The sequence below is a fragment of the Puma concolor genome, chromosome A3 (genome assembly GCF_028749965.1).
Source record: "Puma concolor isolate L17-30 chromosome A3, mPumCon1.1.hap2, whole genome shotgun sequence".
NCBI lineage: Eukaryota > Metazoa > Chordata > Mammalia > Carnivora > Felidae > Puma > Puma concolor.
Window position 1 is genome coordinate 137,699,107 of NC_141669.1, and position 18,735 is coordinate 137,717,841.

Here is an 18,735-nt window from a genome sequence, read left to right on the forward strand (position 1 = left end):
CCGGGGGGGCGGGGCCAGCACCGGGCACACCTGCAGCCCACTGCCCGCCCAGAGCCACGGGGCACACGGGTGGATGGGACCTTGTTCATGCGCACCTGGGGGTCCCTGCGGGGCAGGGAGGCCAGCTGGTGACGGCAGTCCTTGCCGACCACACTGCAGTAGCACGCGCCCAGCCCCCACACCCGGACCCGCACTTCGGGGGGCCTGCCGTCCCTAGGAGCCCCCCAGGTGATTCAGAGGGCCAGGGCCCTCATCTCGGCCCCAATTCCCGCAGGCTCCTCCTCTTGCTGGAAGCCAGGGCCGCCGGCTCCAGGGCTCCTAAGCTCTTCCCGAGGAGGGTGCCCACAGGCAGTGCCCCCCCAGCGCCCTCCCACCACCGGGTCCAGAAGCCCCCTTCCGTCACTCACCTGCGGCCCCATCCTCACACCCTGCCGGTCCCAGCGCTGTGGGAAGTTGGGTCGTGGCGGTTGGACCGTTGCCCCTGCCCCCTCGAAATCCACGCCAGGAGCTGTGGCCACGAGACAACCACGCGGACACATGTGGTGACAGCCATACAGCAGGCCGTGATAGCGAGCGGTGACCAGCCAGACACTCAGAGCACCCCCGTCACCCACGTTACCGTGACCCCGCCCATCTCAGGGAGGGCAAGCGGTCCCGCGGCCAAGGTCTGGTTCTCGAGTGAGAGGCTGTCCTTGGTGAAGGGGAGGGGGGCCGGTGCCGTGAGAAGCAAACCCCATGGGCCTCGCGCTGAGCTGTGCACCTGTTAGCTACGGCTGGAAACAATTAGTGAGGGAGACGCACATGTGGAATTAGTCTAGGCCTTGGGGACCAGCCTGGTAAGTGCCCGTCTCGGGCTGCTGTCTCTGACGGTCCCCAGGGCCCCTGTCTCCTTCCCAGCCCTGAAGCCGTGCGGCGTGCAGAGACAGGGCTACCCCAACAGGTCTTTCCCTCACACCTGTTACACGTTTTACAAATTATTTTTAACCCCCTGAGAAGCTGATTGACCCGTTCTCCTTGTCCACAAGGGCAGCACATCAGTGTTACTGCAGGAATCTCAAACACCTCCTGCGTGCCAGGGACAGAGTAGACGGGGGACCCAGGCCCTGTGCACTTAGGGCTCTCTGCCCAGCGGGGAGTGGGGCGACAGACCAGTGAGCATGCGTGCAAGCATGCGAGACATCACGGCTCCTGTGGGGCCCCAGGGGAGCTGAGCAGGTGCTGGGGAGGAGTGCGGAGGGGTGGGGTGGGTGGGCAGATCTGAGAAGGCTCGGGTGAGGAGGCACCGTTGAACTGAGATGTGATTGGCCCCTTGAGAAAAGCAGGGCAAAGCATTGCAGCAGAGGGAACAGTTCACGCAAAGGCATGGAGTTGGGGAAGGCACCAGGGCCCAGAGCAGGGTGGCCTCCGTGACCTGGGGAGCCCCTGATGCTCTCTGGGCCGTGGGATTGGAGGGTTGAGCTGTGCAGGCCCCCTCGGCACCGTGCTGCCACTGAGTGGCCTGGAGGTTCGTCAGGATGCTGTGGGGTCCCTGTAGATGCATGGAAGGTCTCCAGGTTAATACCTGCAGGATCCCCACCTGGAGGCCCTTTATCAGGCATCTGGCCATCTCAGGAGCAGGACTGCATTTCGTTTACTTATTCCAGACCATTCTTCCCCGCAAAGTGTGGGATGGTAGTTATTTCAGCTTTTCAAAAACGCCATTTCACAAGCACTATTGGTTAACGTGAGAGGAAGTCAATCTGAAGGTGATTTCAAGACACTAACGAAGCCGGCAGTGGTCTGGGCGGGGCGGGAGGGGCAGCGTCATGGGGAAGGCTCCCAGAGGCTGCGGTTGGGGAAGTGGCCCCGAGCCGGCACCTGCTGTGGGGGGCTGGCTCGGTGATAGGGGCGGCCCCCTGAGACGGGACAGCAAACCCTCGCAGCTGCCTCTTTGGGGTGTTGGGAGGGCTCAGGAGTCAGAGCAGACAATGTCCTGTGTGTGAGCCGGGCCCCCGTGAGCGTGACCCGAGCTGGCTGGCTGATCACGCGGCTCTTTGGACCTCCACCCCTGTTCTGTGCACCCCTGTCTGTGAGGCTGGACAGCAGCCCCTCTACTCACACCTCCCAAAGTCAGAGTTCAGTGTCTCAGTTTCGTGCATACTTCTGGCCCCCGGACATTGGATTGGAAATTGGACTAAAAAAGGAAATTATGCTCCCTTTGCCGGAAAACATCTTCCTGCTGGTATGTTTGGCTTTTCCCTGTCCGTCTTCAGCTGTCGGTGTGAGCGCCCTGAGGGAGGCCGGCCCGGACATTCCAGCACAGCCTGGGCTTCCCAGACCCCTACCTCCCAGTCCCTCTGGTTCTGGGTCATTCCACGGCCCCAGGTGTAGATGCTTCTCATCCAGCTTCCCCAGCGCTGCCTCCAGGCGGAGGCCATGCCTGTCTGGCTCCCCCATGCCTTTACAACGTAGGTGCTCAGTTAATGCTTTATTAGTTCTAAGCATTTGAGCAGCTCTGTTATCCCTGCCGGCTGGCTCCCACTCGAGCCCTGGAGGGAGGGGGGCTGAATTGTTTCTGCTTCCCAGGTACACCCCAGTGCGTGCTCAGTAGATATTTTTGGCTAAGTTACTTCCTCGTCCTTACCTGTTTGTCCTCTGCTGCCAGTCTTTAAGCTCCGAGGGGAGAGGCCGGCTCCAGTCTGTGCTCCCCGCTGCAGCCCTCACCGGGCAGAGTGCTGGCACACACGGGTGACCCATAGGCCCTCTGGGATCAGGCTTAGTAGCCAGCAATTTGCATCTTTCAAAGAAGGGGGTCCAAGGAATTGCATGGGGTCGTATTTGGAAATTGAGTTCTAACTGTAGGCAGATAGTTTTCTGGACAGATGAAGAAAAGGAGACTGGCAAGCAGAGTGAGCCCCCGGCCTCGCGAGTAGGGGTGAGTGGGAGCTGGCACCCTGGCCGGGCCCCGCCCCCGTCCTCCCTCCCTGTCTGGCAACTTCTCTGAAAGCTTTAAAACCCGGGGTTTTCTCGGAGGAACTTCTGGGAAGGCAGTGGTCACAAAAGACCATGTTCTGACCAGAGCTCTAGAGCCACCAGGGTGTCTGGAAACATAACAGGACCCACAGAAAAGCGCCCCCGGGTGTTGGGGGTGGAGGGAGGGTGCGGTCCTGGGCCGGTAAGTTGGGGAGCCTTTGGCGGAGGGTAGGCATGTGCAGGAGTCAGCGTAGGGAAGCGTTAGCCGAGGCATTGCTTTGCAGATGAATCACAGAAATCATTGCCTTGAACAGTGCGCTCAATGTGTTCGCCTCCGCCGTGCGTATGTGCAACGCTCATCAGGCTGCGTAGTAAGAAAGCTTGGAAGTCCCCAACGGCGCTCCCCGCCCGGTGGCCCCCAGCCCCGTGGTCTTGCCCGTGACTCACCGGCCTATTTGTATGTTGTGCAGCACTGGAGAAGAAGATGGCCGGCAGGCAAGGTCGGGAGGAGCTCATCAAGAAGGGTCTCCTGGAGATGATGGAGCGGGGTAAGTGGGGCCGCCATGGTGGCAGGTGCTGGGCCAGGGCGCCCGGCAAAGGTCAAGGGCGGAACGGTGATCCGGGAAGCCGGGTATCGGGATACAGGGGCTGGACCCGAAGGAGGCCATTCACCGTCGGGTCCCTCCGTGAGGTTACGGGGCCACCTCTGCAAGCGGCCCGGAGCTAACGCCTGTGGGGCCACGTCCGGCGGCTTCCTGCCCTAGCTGGGCCCAGGCCAGGCCGCTGCCGGGTCCTGGTTCCCCACGAAGTGGCAGGATTGGCTTTTGTTTTTTTCCTGTTGACGTCATTGTTCCTGACGCGGGCGAGTTGTTTTTACTCGTACGGCCGTCTAGTACCCTAGCTGGTCCTTGTGACGTGTGGACGGCTTTCTGGGTGCTGAGCGTCCTCACCCTCACCCCTTCACAGCACCCTCAGCCCCCCGGGAGCGCTCCGGATGCTGCTCACACTGTGCCCTGGATGCCTCGCCACGGTGACATCCACGTGGCCACCTCTGTGTCTTTGAGAAACACCACCTGTTGTGGCTCGCGGGTCATTCGTAACGTTCGTGGCCTCCCCGCCTCATCCTGCTCTCTGGGTGATGACGAGGCACGGGACTCAGGGCCCGACGCACACCTTTTGTGGGTCCTCCTCCTCTGGGACTCTGGTGTCCCCCCCCACCTCACTGCCGCTGGGAGCTCTCTCTGGAGCCGGACCAAGCTCTTGCCTCCTGACTGAAGGGTCCTGGCCTCCCTGAGCCAGTTCCCAGAGGGTGTGAGGGCACATGGCGCCCCTACCCCCTTCCTGTCCTAGATCTCACTAGCGCGTTTGTCGTTTGGCCCAGGAATCAGGGCCGGGAAGGGACCCCGCGAAGTCAGGGCATCCGGATGTGTACCAGGCTCCGCCCCCGTCCTGCCTGTCTGCTCTCAAACCCCTTGTGGTCTTTGTCCTCATGTCTCTTCTTCAGCTTCAAAGAGTGAAGTATTTTTGGTTTTAATTTTATTTATTTATTTTGAGAGAGAGAGAGGGAGAGAGAGAATCCCAAGCAGGCTCTGTGCTGTCAGCTCAGAGCCCGATGCGGGGCTCGGTCCGACAAACCGAGAGATCATGACCTGAGCTGAGATCGAGAGTCGGACGCTGAACCGACCGAGCCACCCAGGTGCGTACAGAGTGAAGTATTTTGAGGACGCCGTCTTCCTGGGAAACCAACACAGCAGATGGCTCACGACTGATGATCTAACTTGCGTGTAAGAGGAGAGCTCGGTACCCAGTCCTTCAGGGTTCAGATGCCGAACGTTCCGACTCTCGGGTTTGGGGGGATGTCATTGCTGATAGGAACCTGGACTGTGTTAGTCTGGATGGGACAAAACAGCTCCAAATCCTGCATTTTGAGCATGTTTCCAGCCAGCCTTCCTTCGGACCTTGGGGAAGGGGGATGGGAAATGAAAACACACTTGAGGCCTGTGTATCATCTATCATAGAAAATACTATTGCTGGTGCGTGAAAAGTAAGTGGACGGATTTGATTGCTGTCAGGAAAACAGAGGGGTGGGTGCAGAACCGAAGGGGAGTCTTCCAGAAGAGCAGTCTGCCTTCCCTCAGCTCTGAACCTTTGTTAAACGGTTTTGTCTGATGACTGATGGGCCATATGGAGCAGGCGGTGTCTGGCTTTGGCCCCCAGAGTGTCATCTGCCACCACCCCCCCCTTTAGATCACACTTTGTCTCGCCGAGTGATTATGAACCGGGAACCAGGTGGGTCTCACACACGGTCTCCTTCCTCAGGGGTTGAAACCGTGCTCATTAAGTGATGCCACAGGAGATGGTCCCACAGATGCAGGATCACCACGGAGGGGGGTAGGGTGAGCACCAGGAGAACAAGACCCCGGGACCCGACCTGGGCAGGGGGCCACGGGGTCATGTCTGCGGGGGATCCCAGGGCCCCGGGAGAGCAGGCTGGTTCTCAGAGCGAGCTGCGCTGTGCGTTAGCTTCGCCGGGCGCGCTCTTGGATTAAATGCCCTGGGGGCGGGACCCACGCGGCTGGACTTCACGGTACCTCCCCAGCTGCCTCTGGCTTTGGTGCCACTGAGGCTGAGAAACAGGGAGAGCGGGGAAGTGGGACGTATCTTCCAGCCCTGGAGGGCCCGCGGTGGAAGGGAGAGGGTGGGTGAGGGGTAAGCAGGTAGGAAGCGTGGAGGGGGCCCTGGGTCTGACAGAGCCTTGTATCTTCCCTGCACCCCCCCCCCCCCCGGAAGCTACCGGGTGACAAAGGCACTTCCAAGTGGCCGCAGGAGCCCGGGGCAGCACGGGGGCACGGGCTGAGCGGGTCTGCGGTGAGCCTGCCCAGCGTGTCGCTGAGGGGGGCATGCTAGGGAAGCAGGGTGCCTCTGGGAGGCGGCCTGGGGCCAGGGGGAGGAGGGGGACATGCTCTTGTCATGCTGTTTCCTCCATGTGCTCCAGCTCCTGAGGCTGCAGGGACAGCAGGATCTAGGACGGTGCTTGGCATCAGGCTCCTGGGGCACCTCCTGCCCCACACTGGGGTTTGTGCCAAGCACTTGCTTAGAAAATGCCTTTTCCCACTGGGGGCGGGGTCAAGTCCTGGTCAGGCCGTGTGCGCCCCGGATTTGTTCTGGTACTGGGATGGCCGACTGGGTGCTGGGAATCCGTGGGGGGCTGCCGAGTGTCCCCTTCCGGCTCTGGGCTCGGAGCTGAGCCTCCTCCCCTCCACTGGCCTCCGCATAGCCTTGGTGTGGGGGTGAGCCCCCACTCCGGGGTTCGGAGGAAGGACTCCATGGCCAGCACCTGCTGCCAGCCAGGCTGCTTGTCTGCAGCCGGAGCACCTCCCTGTGGCCAAGCGGTACCCAGGGCTTCATGCCCAGCGGGCGCCTGGGTGGTGGGTGTGGGTGACAGTGACCAAGGGGCCCAGAGAGGCCACCACGGGCTCGGGTCACAGACCCTGCAGAGCTGCCCCAGACCTCACCCGTGCCCTTCTTTGGCCGGGACGAAGCCGCACACGTGCACGGTCTCTGTGTGTGTCACCTGGGGGTTTGCCCACCCCTAGAGCAGTCAGCAGCCTGATGATGTGAGCTGGTCCCCGGGAGGGGACTGCAGGGAAGAGCCCCGGGGTCCCCGGGAGAGGAGCCCGTGTCCCTCCTGGGTGTGTGGTTTTATGAGGCAGTCTGACCCCCCAGCCCCCTTGTTCCTGCAAGTCTGCTGATGTGCTGGGTGTGCGCGGGGAGGGGGCAGGTGACCCTTCCCTGCTTTGGCCAGGCTCCGCCGACTCCTGGGTGACTGGCGAGGGCCAGCAGCCTCCCCGCGCCTCCGCCGCACCCTAGCCCACGGGACAGGAGCCTGCACATTTCCCCCCAGTGACTTTGCTCCGTCTTCCCGTGTGCGTCCACTCGGCATTTGCTTCAGTAACTGGAGGAATCTCCCGTTCCAGCACCGGGTGTAAAAAAGATACTTGTGTTCGGTGACCCGAGAGACGTGTGGTTTCCTTCCTCGGGGAGGGGGGGTTGGGCGGCGACGAGTCAGGTGCATCTGGCTGCTACGTGGCGGGAAGGCCGGGCGCGGTGCGTGTGTTTGCGGCACGTTCCTGTCGCTGTGGCCGCTCTGTGTGACACCGGTGGTCCACCGTGTGCCCCTCCACAGCCCCCGGGGGGAGGACGGACATCCGATGGAGAGCAGGCCGGGAGGGAGGGCTGGCTGAACGGCGAGGCACAGGGGACAAGCCACCCACATCTCCTCGCCACCCCCCCAACGGCGTTTCTAGGCAACGGCCCTGCCAGCAGGGCTATTTTGGGAACTGCCAACTTTTCATTGAACGTGATTATGAACCGGGGCTCTGAGCGCAGCCCAGAAAGGTCCTACAAGTGCGCTGAGCGGGGACGCAGGGGAGGGCCCCTAAGTCCGCGTGTTTGGGGAGGACGAAGCCTTGGCTGAGCTGGCCATGGGCTGCAGGCCTCTGGGCCCCACACGGGCGAGTTCTGGTCACGTGATTGTCGTTGGTGATGACTAAGGGAGGGTCGTGGGTTCAAACAGTGGTCGTCCCTGGCCGCCAGCGGCCTGTCCTTTCGAAGGAGGGGTGTGCCTCTGTAAGCGGCGGGCGGCAGCCTCCCCTCGCGGAGGTGTGCGGTCCGGCCGAGACGGTGCTGTGTCCCCGGCAGGCAGGCCCCTCGGTGCCAGCTGTGCTCTGCGCCCTGCCACCGAGGACCAAGTAAGCTGGCGGCAGAGACCGTCACGACTGCATGTCGAGTCCGCGTAAATCAGCCCTGAGCGGCGTCCGGGAAAGTGTAGTTTTGAGCTTTGTGACATTCAGCTATGCCCACTGGGTCTGTGCCCTTGGCTGGGTCTTTGCCTGCGCCAGGGCGGGTTGGCAGACCATCGCTGCAAGTCTGCAGCAGGTCTGGCCCGGGAGCAGGTTTTGCAAGGCCCTCGGGCTGGGCACGGTTTTTAAACTTAAAGGGTTTTGTGAAAATTAAAAAAGAACGCAGTACCTGCCGTGTGGCCCACAAAATCTAAAATACCAGCCGTCTCCTTTTTTGGAAGAGGCTGCTGGCTCCTCGTCTAGGACCTTTGGTCAGCTGACCTGGCTGCATAGACGAGCCCTTCCCAGCCCCAAATCTCCAGACTTCCGGCTGGCCGGCCTCTCTGCCCTTCCCTGGGGAGAGGGCTGTGCAGCTGGGGAGGGCGGGGGGCTTGGTGGGCATCAGCTGCGACTCCCGTCCCTTTGGGGTCCCACGCCGGGCACCAGGCCCCAGTCCCGGGTGCGGCGAGGATCCTGCCGAGGGAGCCTGTCACCCTCACGTGGGCGCGCGGGCTCAGCCCAGGGGCCGGGCCCTCAGGCTTCCTCGTCAGGCCTCATCAAGGGCAGTAACAATAATTGCAAGCACATGTCGCGTGCCTGCTCTTGGCCAGGTGTGTGGTGTAGCGGAACTGATTTAATTCCCACGTGGAGGCCGTGAAGCAAGTAGTGATGTCGTTACCCCCGTCTCGGAGGCCAGGAAGCGGATGCCCAGAGGTGTCTGCCGTGGGATGGGAGGCATGGGTAGGGTGACCTACTTCTTGTCCACCTTTGGGGGTGAAAGGGACGTTGTTGGAGGACACGAGGGCGGCAGGTAGGGAGTGAGACAGGTGGAGGCGGAAGGGGCCTGACTCTGAGACCGACCCCCGCACCCCCGCCTCCCTGACACGGGGATGGGAAGCAGCTCTCCCGAGCCAGGCTGACCTCCCCGCCGTGCCGTCTCCCCACGGAGGGACGTGTATGGGTCACACTGCTGCTCTGTGCCGTGGTGACCTCCCTGAACTGGCCGTGACACCTGAGGGGGCCGTGCAGGTGCCCCGTGCGTGGGTCGGTGCTCTGTGTCTCAGAAGGGGTGATGGTTATCAGCTGGCCGTGTCCCAGCCTGGACCCGCCCTCTGGTGGCCATGCGACTGGGCCGGTTACGCACCTGGGCACAAAGCCCCTCATTTTCAAAGGCCACACCCTCCCAAGTTCCAGCAGCCGAGCCCCCAAGCAAGGGGAGACACTGGATCCTTGTTTCAGCCCTACTAGGAACCTGGGGTCATTTTTTGAAACAATATTTTTAAGTTTATTTATTTATTTTGAGAGCGAGAGGGAGCATGAGTGGGAGAGCGGCAGACAGAGGGAGAGAGAGAATCCCAAGCAAGCTCAGCGCTGTCAGCATGGAGCCCGACGTGGGGCTTGAACCCATGAACTACCAGATCATGACCTGAGCCAAAACCAAGAGTTGGATGCTTAACGGACTGAGCCACTCAGGCACCGTGAGCCTGGGGTTATTTTTTTCTGAGAAGGCCACCTGTCTAGACCGAGGGACTCCCCGCTCTGTGCCCCTAGTCCTGGGCTTGCGGTGCCTCGGAGTGTGAGCCCCCTGCCGGCAAGGACTGACTTGTTCATCCCCGCCTCCCTGGGTGGGCCCAGTCCCAGACTCACAGTGGGGGACTGAGAAGGTTTGCGTACCAGGGACCTGATTGTGGAATGGTGGGTGCAAACGTGGATTGGTTACCGGTAGCCGTGACAATGTCCTGTGGCAGATGCCTGCAGCACCTCAGGGCATACGGCAGCCAGGGTCTGTTGTCCCGTCTGGGTTGGCCTCTGCTGCCAGGACAGGAGCAGCTCAGGTTTGCACTGTCTGCCTCTCGCCCCGGCCCGCTGGCCCCGCGTGTCCCAGCAGCGAGGGCAGTGGTGGCTTGACTGCAGGAGCCTGCGAGCACTTTTAAAGGCACAGCTGCATCCAACCTGCGGATGCGCTGTTGGTCGAGCGAGCCGCAGGGCGGAGGCCAGTGTGGGAGTGGGGGGCGCGCACCACGGAGGTGGGTGGAGGCTTTCCTAGGCTCCCATAGGCAGGCGGTGCACAGAGGCCCCGGGGACGGTGGGGGACGGGGGGGGGGTGAGGCAGTGCTGGGACCCCCTTAAGAAGACCGGATGTGGAGGGGGACTCCGGGGGGTGGCGTGGGGAAGAACTGAAGGGGCACCACAGCAGGGCCTGGGATGGCACGTCTCCCAGGAAGGCACCCCGCGTGAGTGCAAGCGTGTTGGAAGGGAGGCGCGGGCTCCGCTGACCGCCGCGTTTCCTTACAGATGCTGAGAGCAAAGTGTGCAATCCTGACGGGGGCCCCCGAGCGGCACAGAGCGAACCGTCCACCCCCAAGCAGGAGATGCTGACTTCAGAAGAAGCCCAGCCAGGAAGCCCTTTGGCCACCGGGACAGACCAGCCTTCCCTGGACGCACCACTGCTCTCGGACTCCCATTCTGACGATGCAGGTACGGCTGTAACCGTGCGGGGCTGAGCCACTGCCGGGATGGCCGTCGGCTGAGTGGCAGCCGAGGTCCCTGGCCACGGCCTGGACAATAGCTCTGGTAGAATCCTGTCCTAGGAGGCACAGCCATGCTCTGGGCTCCGAGCCCTGCCATACTGTGCCGTGTGCAGTTTAAACTCTGCCGGGGCATTTTTCTCTGGCTCTTCCCAGGACAGTCTCTTGCCACTGGGAAGTCTGAGCAGGAAAATTCTCTCCAGGGGAGCGAGCTGGTGTCCGTAGGGGCATCCTCGTTGACCCCAAGATAGGAGGGTGGGATGGGGTCGAGGGACCTTCCGAGTGGCCCAGATCCTCAGCAGGTGGCTGTGTCCTCCACAGAGCATGACCTCAGTGCCCGGCGCACGGCGCCCGGAGCCGTGTGGTGCATGTGGGGCGTCGGATGCCGTGTTCTTCGCGCAGGGCTGTCCTCGCCACCTCGCCGAAGGGCGTGCTGCATGTGTTGCTTGAAACCTCTTTTCCCAGCTCTCTTAAGCGGGAAAAGAGTTCTCATTCGGTGCCGTTTGAAGGTAGTGTGCACCCTTCTGAGCCTCCGTGGAGACGGCGGGGGCCGTGGCCGTGGTGGTTTTCACTGACTGGACCAGACAGGGGCCAGCTGTGGGCAAGGTGGGGAGGAAGGGAAGGCAGAGAGGAGGCAAAACACGAGCCCCCCGAAGGAGCCCGTGGTGCTTTGAAGCACCTGCCCCTCTTCTTCTGACCCATTAGCTTTTTTGCAGAAATACTCGGGGGGACCTCACCGTCAAGCTGGGAACTTCTCCCCTCGTAAAATTACAAGCTATAAGTACGCCAGGCACAGGGTGGGGGTTGGAAGTTGAACCGTCTGCACAAGCGTGGCAGGTTGGAAACCCAGGCCGTGTGGACAGGCCTGCTGGGGCTTCTGTGGCTTTGGAGCCAGGTGGGCATCTGTTCTCTGCTGCCTTCTTCTGCCAAACAAGGCTCACACCGACGCTTTCCACCGGCTGCCCCGGCCGGCACTAGTGGGCACCTGCTGAGAGCCGTGCCCCGCCCTCCCTGGGGGTGGCTGTGCCTCCCCTATCTTACCCCAGCTTGAAGATGTGATAGGAGTTTGCGGTCTGAAGGGCTGTGACCCTTGGGACAGTCCTGGCCTCTCCCGCAGAGACCCTCTCAGCATATGACTGTGCCCCGGTGGCCCCAGGCATCAGGCTTGCGTCAAAGTGGTGGTCGGCCTGACCCCGCCTGAGCCCTGCCCCGTGGCCGCCCGGCCTCCCGCGTGCCAGGCTGCTGCACCCAGCCCCCTACTGGCGCCTGGCACTTCTCCTTGGCAGGTTCCTTCTGCTGCTCAGCTCCGCCTGCTCCGTCGGCGCCCCTGCTAACCTCCGGCGCTCTCTTTCCCTGTGTGCTTGGTTTGGGGATGGAGTCTCGAGAGTACAGTTGGCTTGTTGAGGCCACAGATTCGTGTGAAGGCCTTTCTCCTGGACAGGATGTGCTGTCGGGTCGGGGGTCCTCATGGCGAATGTGTCCGGGTCTCGTCCTCCCAGAGTGATGGGGGAAGGCGGACAAACCTGCTGAGTCCACGACAGCGGGCGTGCACACTGGGGCCCCTCCCTGAGTCTGGGGGCTGGGGCAGCCTAGCGATGAGCAAGCATTGGCCAGGCAGAGAGTGAGGAAAAGAGCATCCCGGTTGGGAGAAGGACATCTGCAAAGACAGAGCACAGGGTCCACAAACTTTTTCTGCACGGAGCCAGTTAACTACGGTTGCCTTTGTGGGTCAGAAGGTTCCCGGTGAAACCGCCCACCGCTTCTGAGTAGCCCAAAAGCAGCCACAGAAGATGTGCTGGGTGCCAGCAAAACTTATTTACGAAAGCAGCCCACAGGCTGGATTTGGGGGCTGTGGTTGGCCAGGGAGCAGGACAGACCAGGGGACTTGTGCAGAGCTAAAGGTCTGTACGTGTGGCCAGAGCCAGGGTAAGATAGAGAGAGAGGGGCTGAAGGCAGCTGGAGCTCTGGGGCACGGGACGGAGGTGGGGCCACAGAGGATTTGTGCTGTGGGTGAAGCACCGGGCTGCTAGGGCGGGCCAGGGCCCGGGGAGCGAGACCATTGTCCCTGGTCGGTGTGGGGCCCCAGAGATGCAGCCTCACCCCTCAGCTGGACTCTTCGTTCCTGCCCTCGGTGTGGGTCCTGTGCCCCCAGGGTGTGGGAGAGGAGTTTCCAGAGGTGGCTTGTGGCAAATAGCTAGAGAACGTTTTAACAGCGAAGTTTATTTTCATTAGCACAGGTGGAACGGGTTTCTCACTCCGGGTGGTGATTCGGGTTTTCTTCTAATAAACAAGTTGAGACGAAAAGTGTGAGTTCACGTGAAAGAAAACGTAGCAAACCAAAGTATAGGAACACAGAGAAAAGGCCCGATTTTCTGAAGGATGCTGGTTGTGTGCAGGACGCTGTTCTGAGCATATGCATTAGCTCGTTTTATGCTGGAAATGCCTCTGGGGTTTTATCACTAGTGTCGTTGCCTTTTCTGTCAAGGTGAAACCGAGGTACAGGGGTCTGTAGCTCGCCCAGGGGTATAGAATTAGGGAATTCAGGGCAATGTGTTTGCTGGGCCAACCTGGGTCTGAGACGTGCCTCAACTCCTCACTAAGCTGTGTGACTGTGAATAAGTCACTCAACCTCTCTGAACCTGTGTCCTCAACTACACGTGAGGATAATGCCTCACCATGTCCCGGGGTTGCTGCATTTAGGTAATCCGCAGGAATCCCCAACTCTGTCCGGACACACCCTGAGCCCTCCGGAAGTGTCTGCTCCTGGTGATTGTTGTCGACGTCACTACAGAAAAGCAACTTTTGGGGAGCGAGGCATTAACACGCAGGATCCGGCTGCCTGCAGACGCCCCAGAGCCCCTGCCTCGTTCAGCACGTGTGTTTTGGGAGGCGTGTCCACCTGCGCTGTGCTATTGAGCGAGGCCGCCGCCGCTGCCGAGAGCACCAGGTCTGTAGGGAGAAGCCTGGCCTTGAGCAAAGCCCTGCAGTGAGGGAGCGGATTACAGTCTAACAGGCTTTAAACTCCCCGCTTAAATAATTGCAAGTCAGCATTTAAAAATACGGAGCTTTCGTGAAAACCTTCCACGTTGGGGGCCCCCCTGGGCTGCCGTTGCCACGCAGCCAGGGTCACTGGGGGCTGCGAAGGGGCCACTCCCTTCAAGGGGCTCCCCTGTCCGCTCCTGCCCGGCCCCTTCTGGGAAGGTAAGGAGCCTGGTCTCTGTGCTGCCGCGGGGGCTGATCCGCTCTGGGCCTCGTTATCACGTGGTGGATACGGCGGTCTGCCCGATCTGAGGTTTCAGTCACCTGCCGTGGGCCACTGGTCTGGAAGCGGACGCCCCCCCTCCTGACAACATCGTCAGAAGGTCGGCGGTAACCTAGTGTTCCCTCCTGGGCCTGCACAGTTCCCTCGTTTCATCTCCCCTCCCTAGGCGTCTATCAGCTCCCATCACAAGAAGTGCGAGGTATCCCGAGAGAGAGCGAGAGACCACATAACCTTTATCACAGATTACAGTTGTTGTTACACTTGTGTTTCACGGGTTCTCGTTAACCTCTTGCTGTGCCTAATCTGTAAATTGCACGTCATCCTTGGTGTGCGCGTAGAGGAAGAAACCTCGTACCTCCTGGGTTCGGCGCTCTGCATGCTTCTAGGCGTCCGCGGGGGGCCTAGACCGTCTTCCCTGCAGATACGGGGGTGGGGCTGCTGTAGTGAAAGCGTGAGGTGGCTGTGGGGGCACAATGGGACCCAGGTCTGCAGGGACTATGCAGAGCTGGAGGAGACCGGCTATTATCAGCCTCTGTTCGGCCGTCGTTCTTGTCCCCGTGCCCTGCACCTCCACACCCGAGGGAGGCCTGTCCCTCTGTGCTGGGAACGATGTGTGGCAGAGAAAGCTAAATTCTGGGCAGCCATGGTGTCTGGGGAGTGCTCAAGCCTGCACCTGGGGTCTCTTCTTGACCCCAGGAAGTTCATGGAAACGTCCAGGGGCCCAGAATGGGATCCCCTGGGGACTCGTGTGGTGTTCACGGTGTCCTGGAAGGTTAGCTGCTTTCTCTTAGAAAGCAGACGTCCTGCGAACTTTGCTGGGGGAGGGGGCACGGGAGGGGCCACATGTCCATGTGCATGGAGAAGCTCCTGGCTTCAGGGGACGTCACTCCTTGGCCAGGTGGTAACACCTGGGCTGGGGCTGTCACTTCCTATGTTCACTAACTGCTGTGTGCGTTTGGAGGGGAGGGGTGGGGGTTATGTCCAGAATCACAGGTCTCTTAGGAAAAGGATCAAAGATCCAGACCATTGTTTTTGGTTTTTGACCCTCACTTTGAGTTTGGTGATTTGGGTTTGGGTTGACTTTGGACCCTTGTATTTGGGGTGGTTTTGTTTTTCTGGTTTTATTTGGATGGTGTTATACCGGTGGCCTAACATTCCCTAAAAAGCCCAGAAGGATCTGTTTTAGCTTTAAATGGGACAGGTGGCTGTCCCGCGTTTCTGTTGCCAAGCAGGGCTATGCTCTGACATTCTCAAGAATGCACGAATTAAAAAAGGAAAGTGGCATTCAGTAAACCTGTACTATGTTCACTGTATTTTCTTAACAACGCTGTTTGTTCAGATGAGAAAGCAAAGACCCAGAGAGATTGTTGCTTATCTAAGGCCAGGGAGCCCATCAGTGGCAAGCTGGGGTTTGATCCCCGGACATGCTTTTAACCATAATACTCTACAGGGCGCCTGGGAGGCTCGGTCGGCTAAGCACCCGACTCTTGATTTCGGCTCAGGTCATGATCTCACAGTCTGTGAGTTTGAGCCCCACATCGGGCTCTCTGCTGATGGCACAGAGCCTGCTTGGGATTCTCTCTCTCTGTGCCCCTCCCCTGCTTAGGCTGTCTCTCTCTGAACATAAAATAAACTTAAAAAAACAACAACACAATACAATCCAAACTAGAGGTGCTTCTGGAATGCTCTGGAATATGGGTTGTTTGTGAAGTAAGGAGGGGATGGTGAATGGCAGGCTATAGGTGAGACCCAGCTGCCACCTATCTGGATGGCACACTCAGTGTGCTGGCTCTGTAAACCCAGACACCAAGCCGAGTCTGCCCCTCCCTGACTGGTGGGTGCACTTCAGCACCTGCTCAGACCCTGGGCTCATCCCGCCTGCATCTGGGACTCGGCCAGCTGCCTTGCCCTTGGCCAGCTGTCCCAGTTGAGACATGCCAGGTGTTTGGGGTGCCATGAAACTACTCACAGCAGCTGTCCCCAGCCCCCCGGGACCTTCCTGTCTCACCGGTCACTCTTGGTCTTGGAAGGTCTCCAGTGAGTGGTAACTGGGCTCAAAGCATGCCCACCACCTGGGAGGCACTTCCCAGACCAAAGGGCAGGGTAGAGCTTTTTCTCGTTACATAAGCACCTACATAATATTCTCGAGTTGGCCTCTTGTCCTGCAAAGCCTAAAATATTTACTATCTGTCCCTGTACATGAAAAAGCTTATCAGCCCCTGCTCAGGAAGGTGAGTGGAGGCCACATGGAAGCGTGTCACTGGAACGTTTCCTAAAGTATGCTGGTAAGTCCTGGATGTGCACTCTTGGTTGAGCTTCGGTTGTGTCTGTTCCTCAACTGAGCCCTACGTTGTGGTTTGTGCAGCGACATGGGAGCCTTGGCTTAGAGTTTGGTTGGTGAGAAGCGACCTCTGCTGGTCAGGGGAGCAAAGGAACAGTGCCCCCCCCCCCCCCCCCCCCAAGCCCCAGACAGGATCTCAAATGTGGGAAACCTGTGAAACTGACCTTGTCTTCTACATCTTTTTTCTGATACAGCATTAAGACTTTAATGGGTGTTCATGTCAAGATTCCAAACTGTAACGGTAGCTACACATTCACATGAGCTGCAGAGGACAGAGGCTAAAAGATCTCAGAGCCCCACTTTCTCAGCCTGCAGAGCCCCCGACAGGTCAGGGACATAGAGGTCAGTGTGTGACCGGCATGGATGAGTTTTGTGGGAAGATGTTGGAGGGGATTTTGGTGAGACCTGCCGGTGTGTTGAGTCCCAGGGCTCTCGGAGCAGAGGTGGGGGACCCGCATTCCACCTTGGGCTAGTGGGAAGAGGAGACCTCTGTGGGGCTGGAAGAAGCTTGCCCTGCGATCTCTGGTTGAGGGGTGGGGGCTGGGACCACTGACTCCCAGAAGTCCAGAGCTGTCGTCACCAGTACTCACTAGCTGCATGGCTATTTAGATTAATTAAAACTAAATGAAATAAAAAAATTCAGCTTCACACTGGCCACTTGTCAGTTGCTCATTGACCACCCATGGCTGGTGGCTACTGAAATGGACAGGGAGGAAACATTTCCAGCATCTCAGACATTTCTGTTGGGCAGCACTGGGCATGTGTGCGTCCACTTCTGGCACAGGCAGGGAAGTTTTGCTGTTTGAACTGCCAGCCCTCTGGAGGTTGCTGCACCAACAGATACTCTCACCTGCAAAAAACCCTTTGTGGACAAAGTTTGCAAAACCCCTCGTGTAGAGAGTGGAGTTGGGGCAGGAAGGGAAGGAGCCAGGAGGCCATTGCTGAGGCAATGGAAGAGGCCAGGGAAGGCCAGGGAAGCTTGCGTAGGGAGGACAAGTGAACGTTGCTGAGAAATATTTTGGAAGGAGAGCACACAGGATTTATCTGTGAATGACATATGGGAGGCAAGGTAGTGGGTGTCCAGTCTGGCTGCACGGCTGATGAGCTGTGTAGGAAGCCTGGTGGGGGTGGGGATCTGTCTGGTTGGGTGCCATGTCTGCGGCTCTTAGAAGGGTGCCCGAACCCCATAATTGTTGAAGGACCTTTGCAAGATGGGTTGATGGGTGAATGCATCTGAAGGAAGGGGAAGGCTGGAGAGGGCTTTCCCTTGGGAAATCAAGAGATGGGTTTGAGAATGTTTCATTTTGCCTTTCTGACCTCCAGATGGAGATGTCACAGTGGCTGATAATGTATGAGTCTGGAGCTAGGAGGGAAGGTCAGGGGTCGACAGAGAGATGGGTTGGATTCTGAAGCCAGAGGACTGGATGGGAAAATTAGATGAGAGAATTGTAGCTGTGGACTGAGGAATGGGTCCTAGGCTGAAGGCTGAGGGCTGGGTCCTCCTGGGCAGCCCGATGGAGCCTGCAGGGGGCTGAGCATGTTCAGACAGCGTGACAGGAGGGGACTGGGGAACAGGTGTCTGGGAGCCAAAGAGGAACGTGATGGAGACTGAGGACAACTGAGATCAAGCGGCCCTGTCCCGCCTGACGTAGGCATGGGGACCCTGACCTGGGCTGCCTAGTCTCCCAGTTAACCCATCTCTTGGCAGCCTGGCTAAGGGAACCTGTGGAGTCCAGATCATACATTGCTCACCTTGTCCAGACCCCCAGGACTCAGAGGAAGAAACTATCCCGTCCATGTTTGCACATGGCAAGACCCAGGCTTGTGCCACAAGAGTGTCATGGCCATGGAGTTGGCTGCGGACAATAAAGTCACAGAAATGGTAATAACCTGGGATCCATGGGATGCACAGTGTCTGCTTCCAGAGTTTCCGTGGAAATTCTCCAAGGGCAGGTATCAGGCCAGCGCCGTGTTTTCAGTACCACGGCCAGCGCTCTGCCCCTTAGGGCCTCCAGAACCTTTCCCGAAGGGTGGAGGAGCCCCAGGCGGTGACTGTGGGCCCAGCTCTGCCAAGCAGTTCTGGGGAGTGTTTGTATCTTCCTTCTCGGCCGGTTGTAAAAAATGAGACGAGGCCATGCGCAGCAGGCATCTTACACCAGGCTGGGCACCTGCTGTGAGAGGGCAGGGCGTGCTGGGGTCCCCACGTGGGGATGGGGCTGGGGGTCCACCTCTCTAGTATCAGGGAGGAAGGAAGGAAGATGGGTTTCAGGGACAGTTGTGTTGGAGTCAGGCATCTAAGAACAGCACCCCCACCCCTGTCTGAAGGCCTCAGTTTCTCCTGGAGGTGAGGCCACACGGGAGTGGGGAGGTGAGGAGCTGGAGGCAGGTTTGAGGCCGTGACTGCAGGGTGGAGGCAGAGCTGAGGGCTTTGACCGTGGCAGTCCTGAGGTGGCCGCCACTGGGGTTTCTGTGTCACCATCTTCTGCAGCACTCAGCAGGGTGAGCCAAATGAAAGGAAGGCAGAGGACTTGGGGGTGTGGGTGGGATGGGTGGTGCGTGATGGTCAGTAGGACTTGAGTCAGATGAAGGGAGAAGGGAAAAGACAGTGCTCGTGGATGGGGAGAAAGCAGAGGAGGGATGGACAGTCTTGGGGGGCGGTGCTCAAGGGGCAGCAGGAGGGAGAGGGGACAGGGGCGCTGGGAGGGCTGACCCTTCCTCTGAGCTGGACCTCCTTGCCTCCTGAACCACTCCTTGGGACCTACACGCACCAGGGGCCAGGGCTGCTGAAAACCACACATGTAAAGTCAATGG

At 59.6% G+C, this 18,735-nt stretch overlaps 1 protein-coding gene across 5 annotated transcripts in view; it reads left to right on the plus strand.

Moving 5' to 3' along the window:
* Window positions 1–18,735, plus strand: part of PHACTR3 (phosphatase and actin regulator 3) — a 237,736-nt gene that overhangs the window by 134,743 nt on the left and 84,258 nt on the right. For 3 of the 5 annotated variants that reach the window (XM_086702610.1, XM_086702609.1, XM_086702612.1), the window contains exons 3-4: window positions 3,423–3,500; window positions 10,089–10,271. In XM_086702610.1, the coding sequence (XP_086558736.1) occupies window positions 3,423–3,500; window positions 10,089–10,271 (261 nt within the window). The remainder of the gene's footprint in view (window positions 1–3,422; window positions 3,501–10,088; window positions 10,272–18,735) is intronic. The other 2 variants (XM_086702611.1, XM_086702614.1) reach the window with 1 other exon arrangement.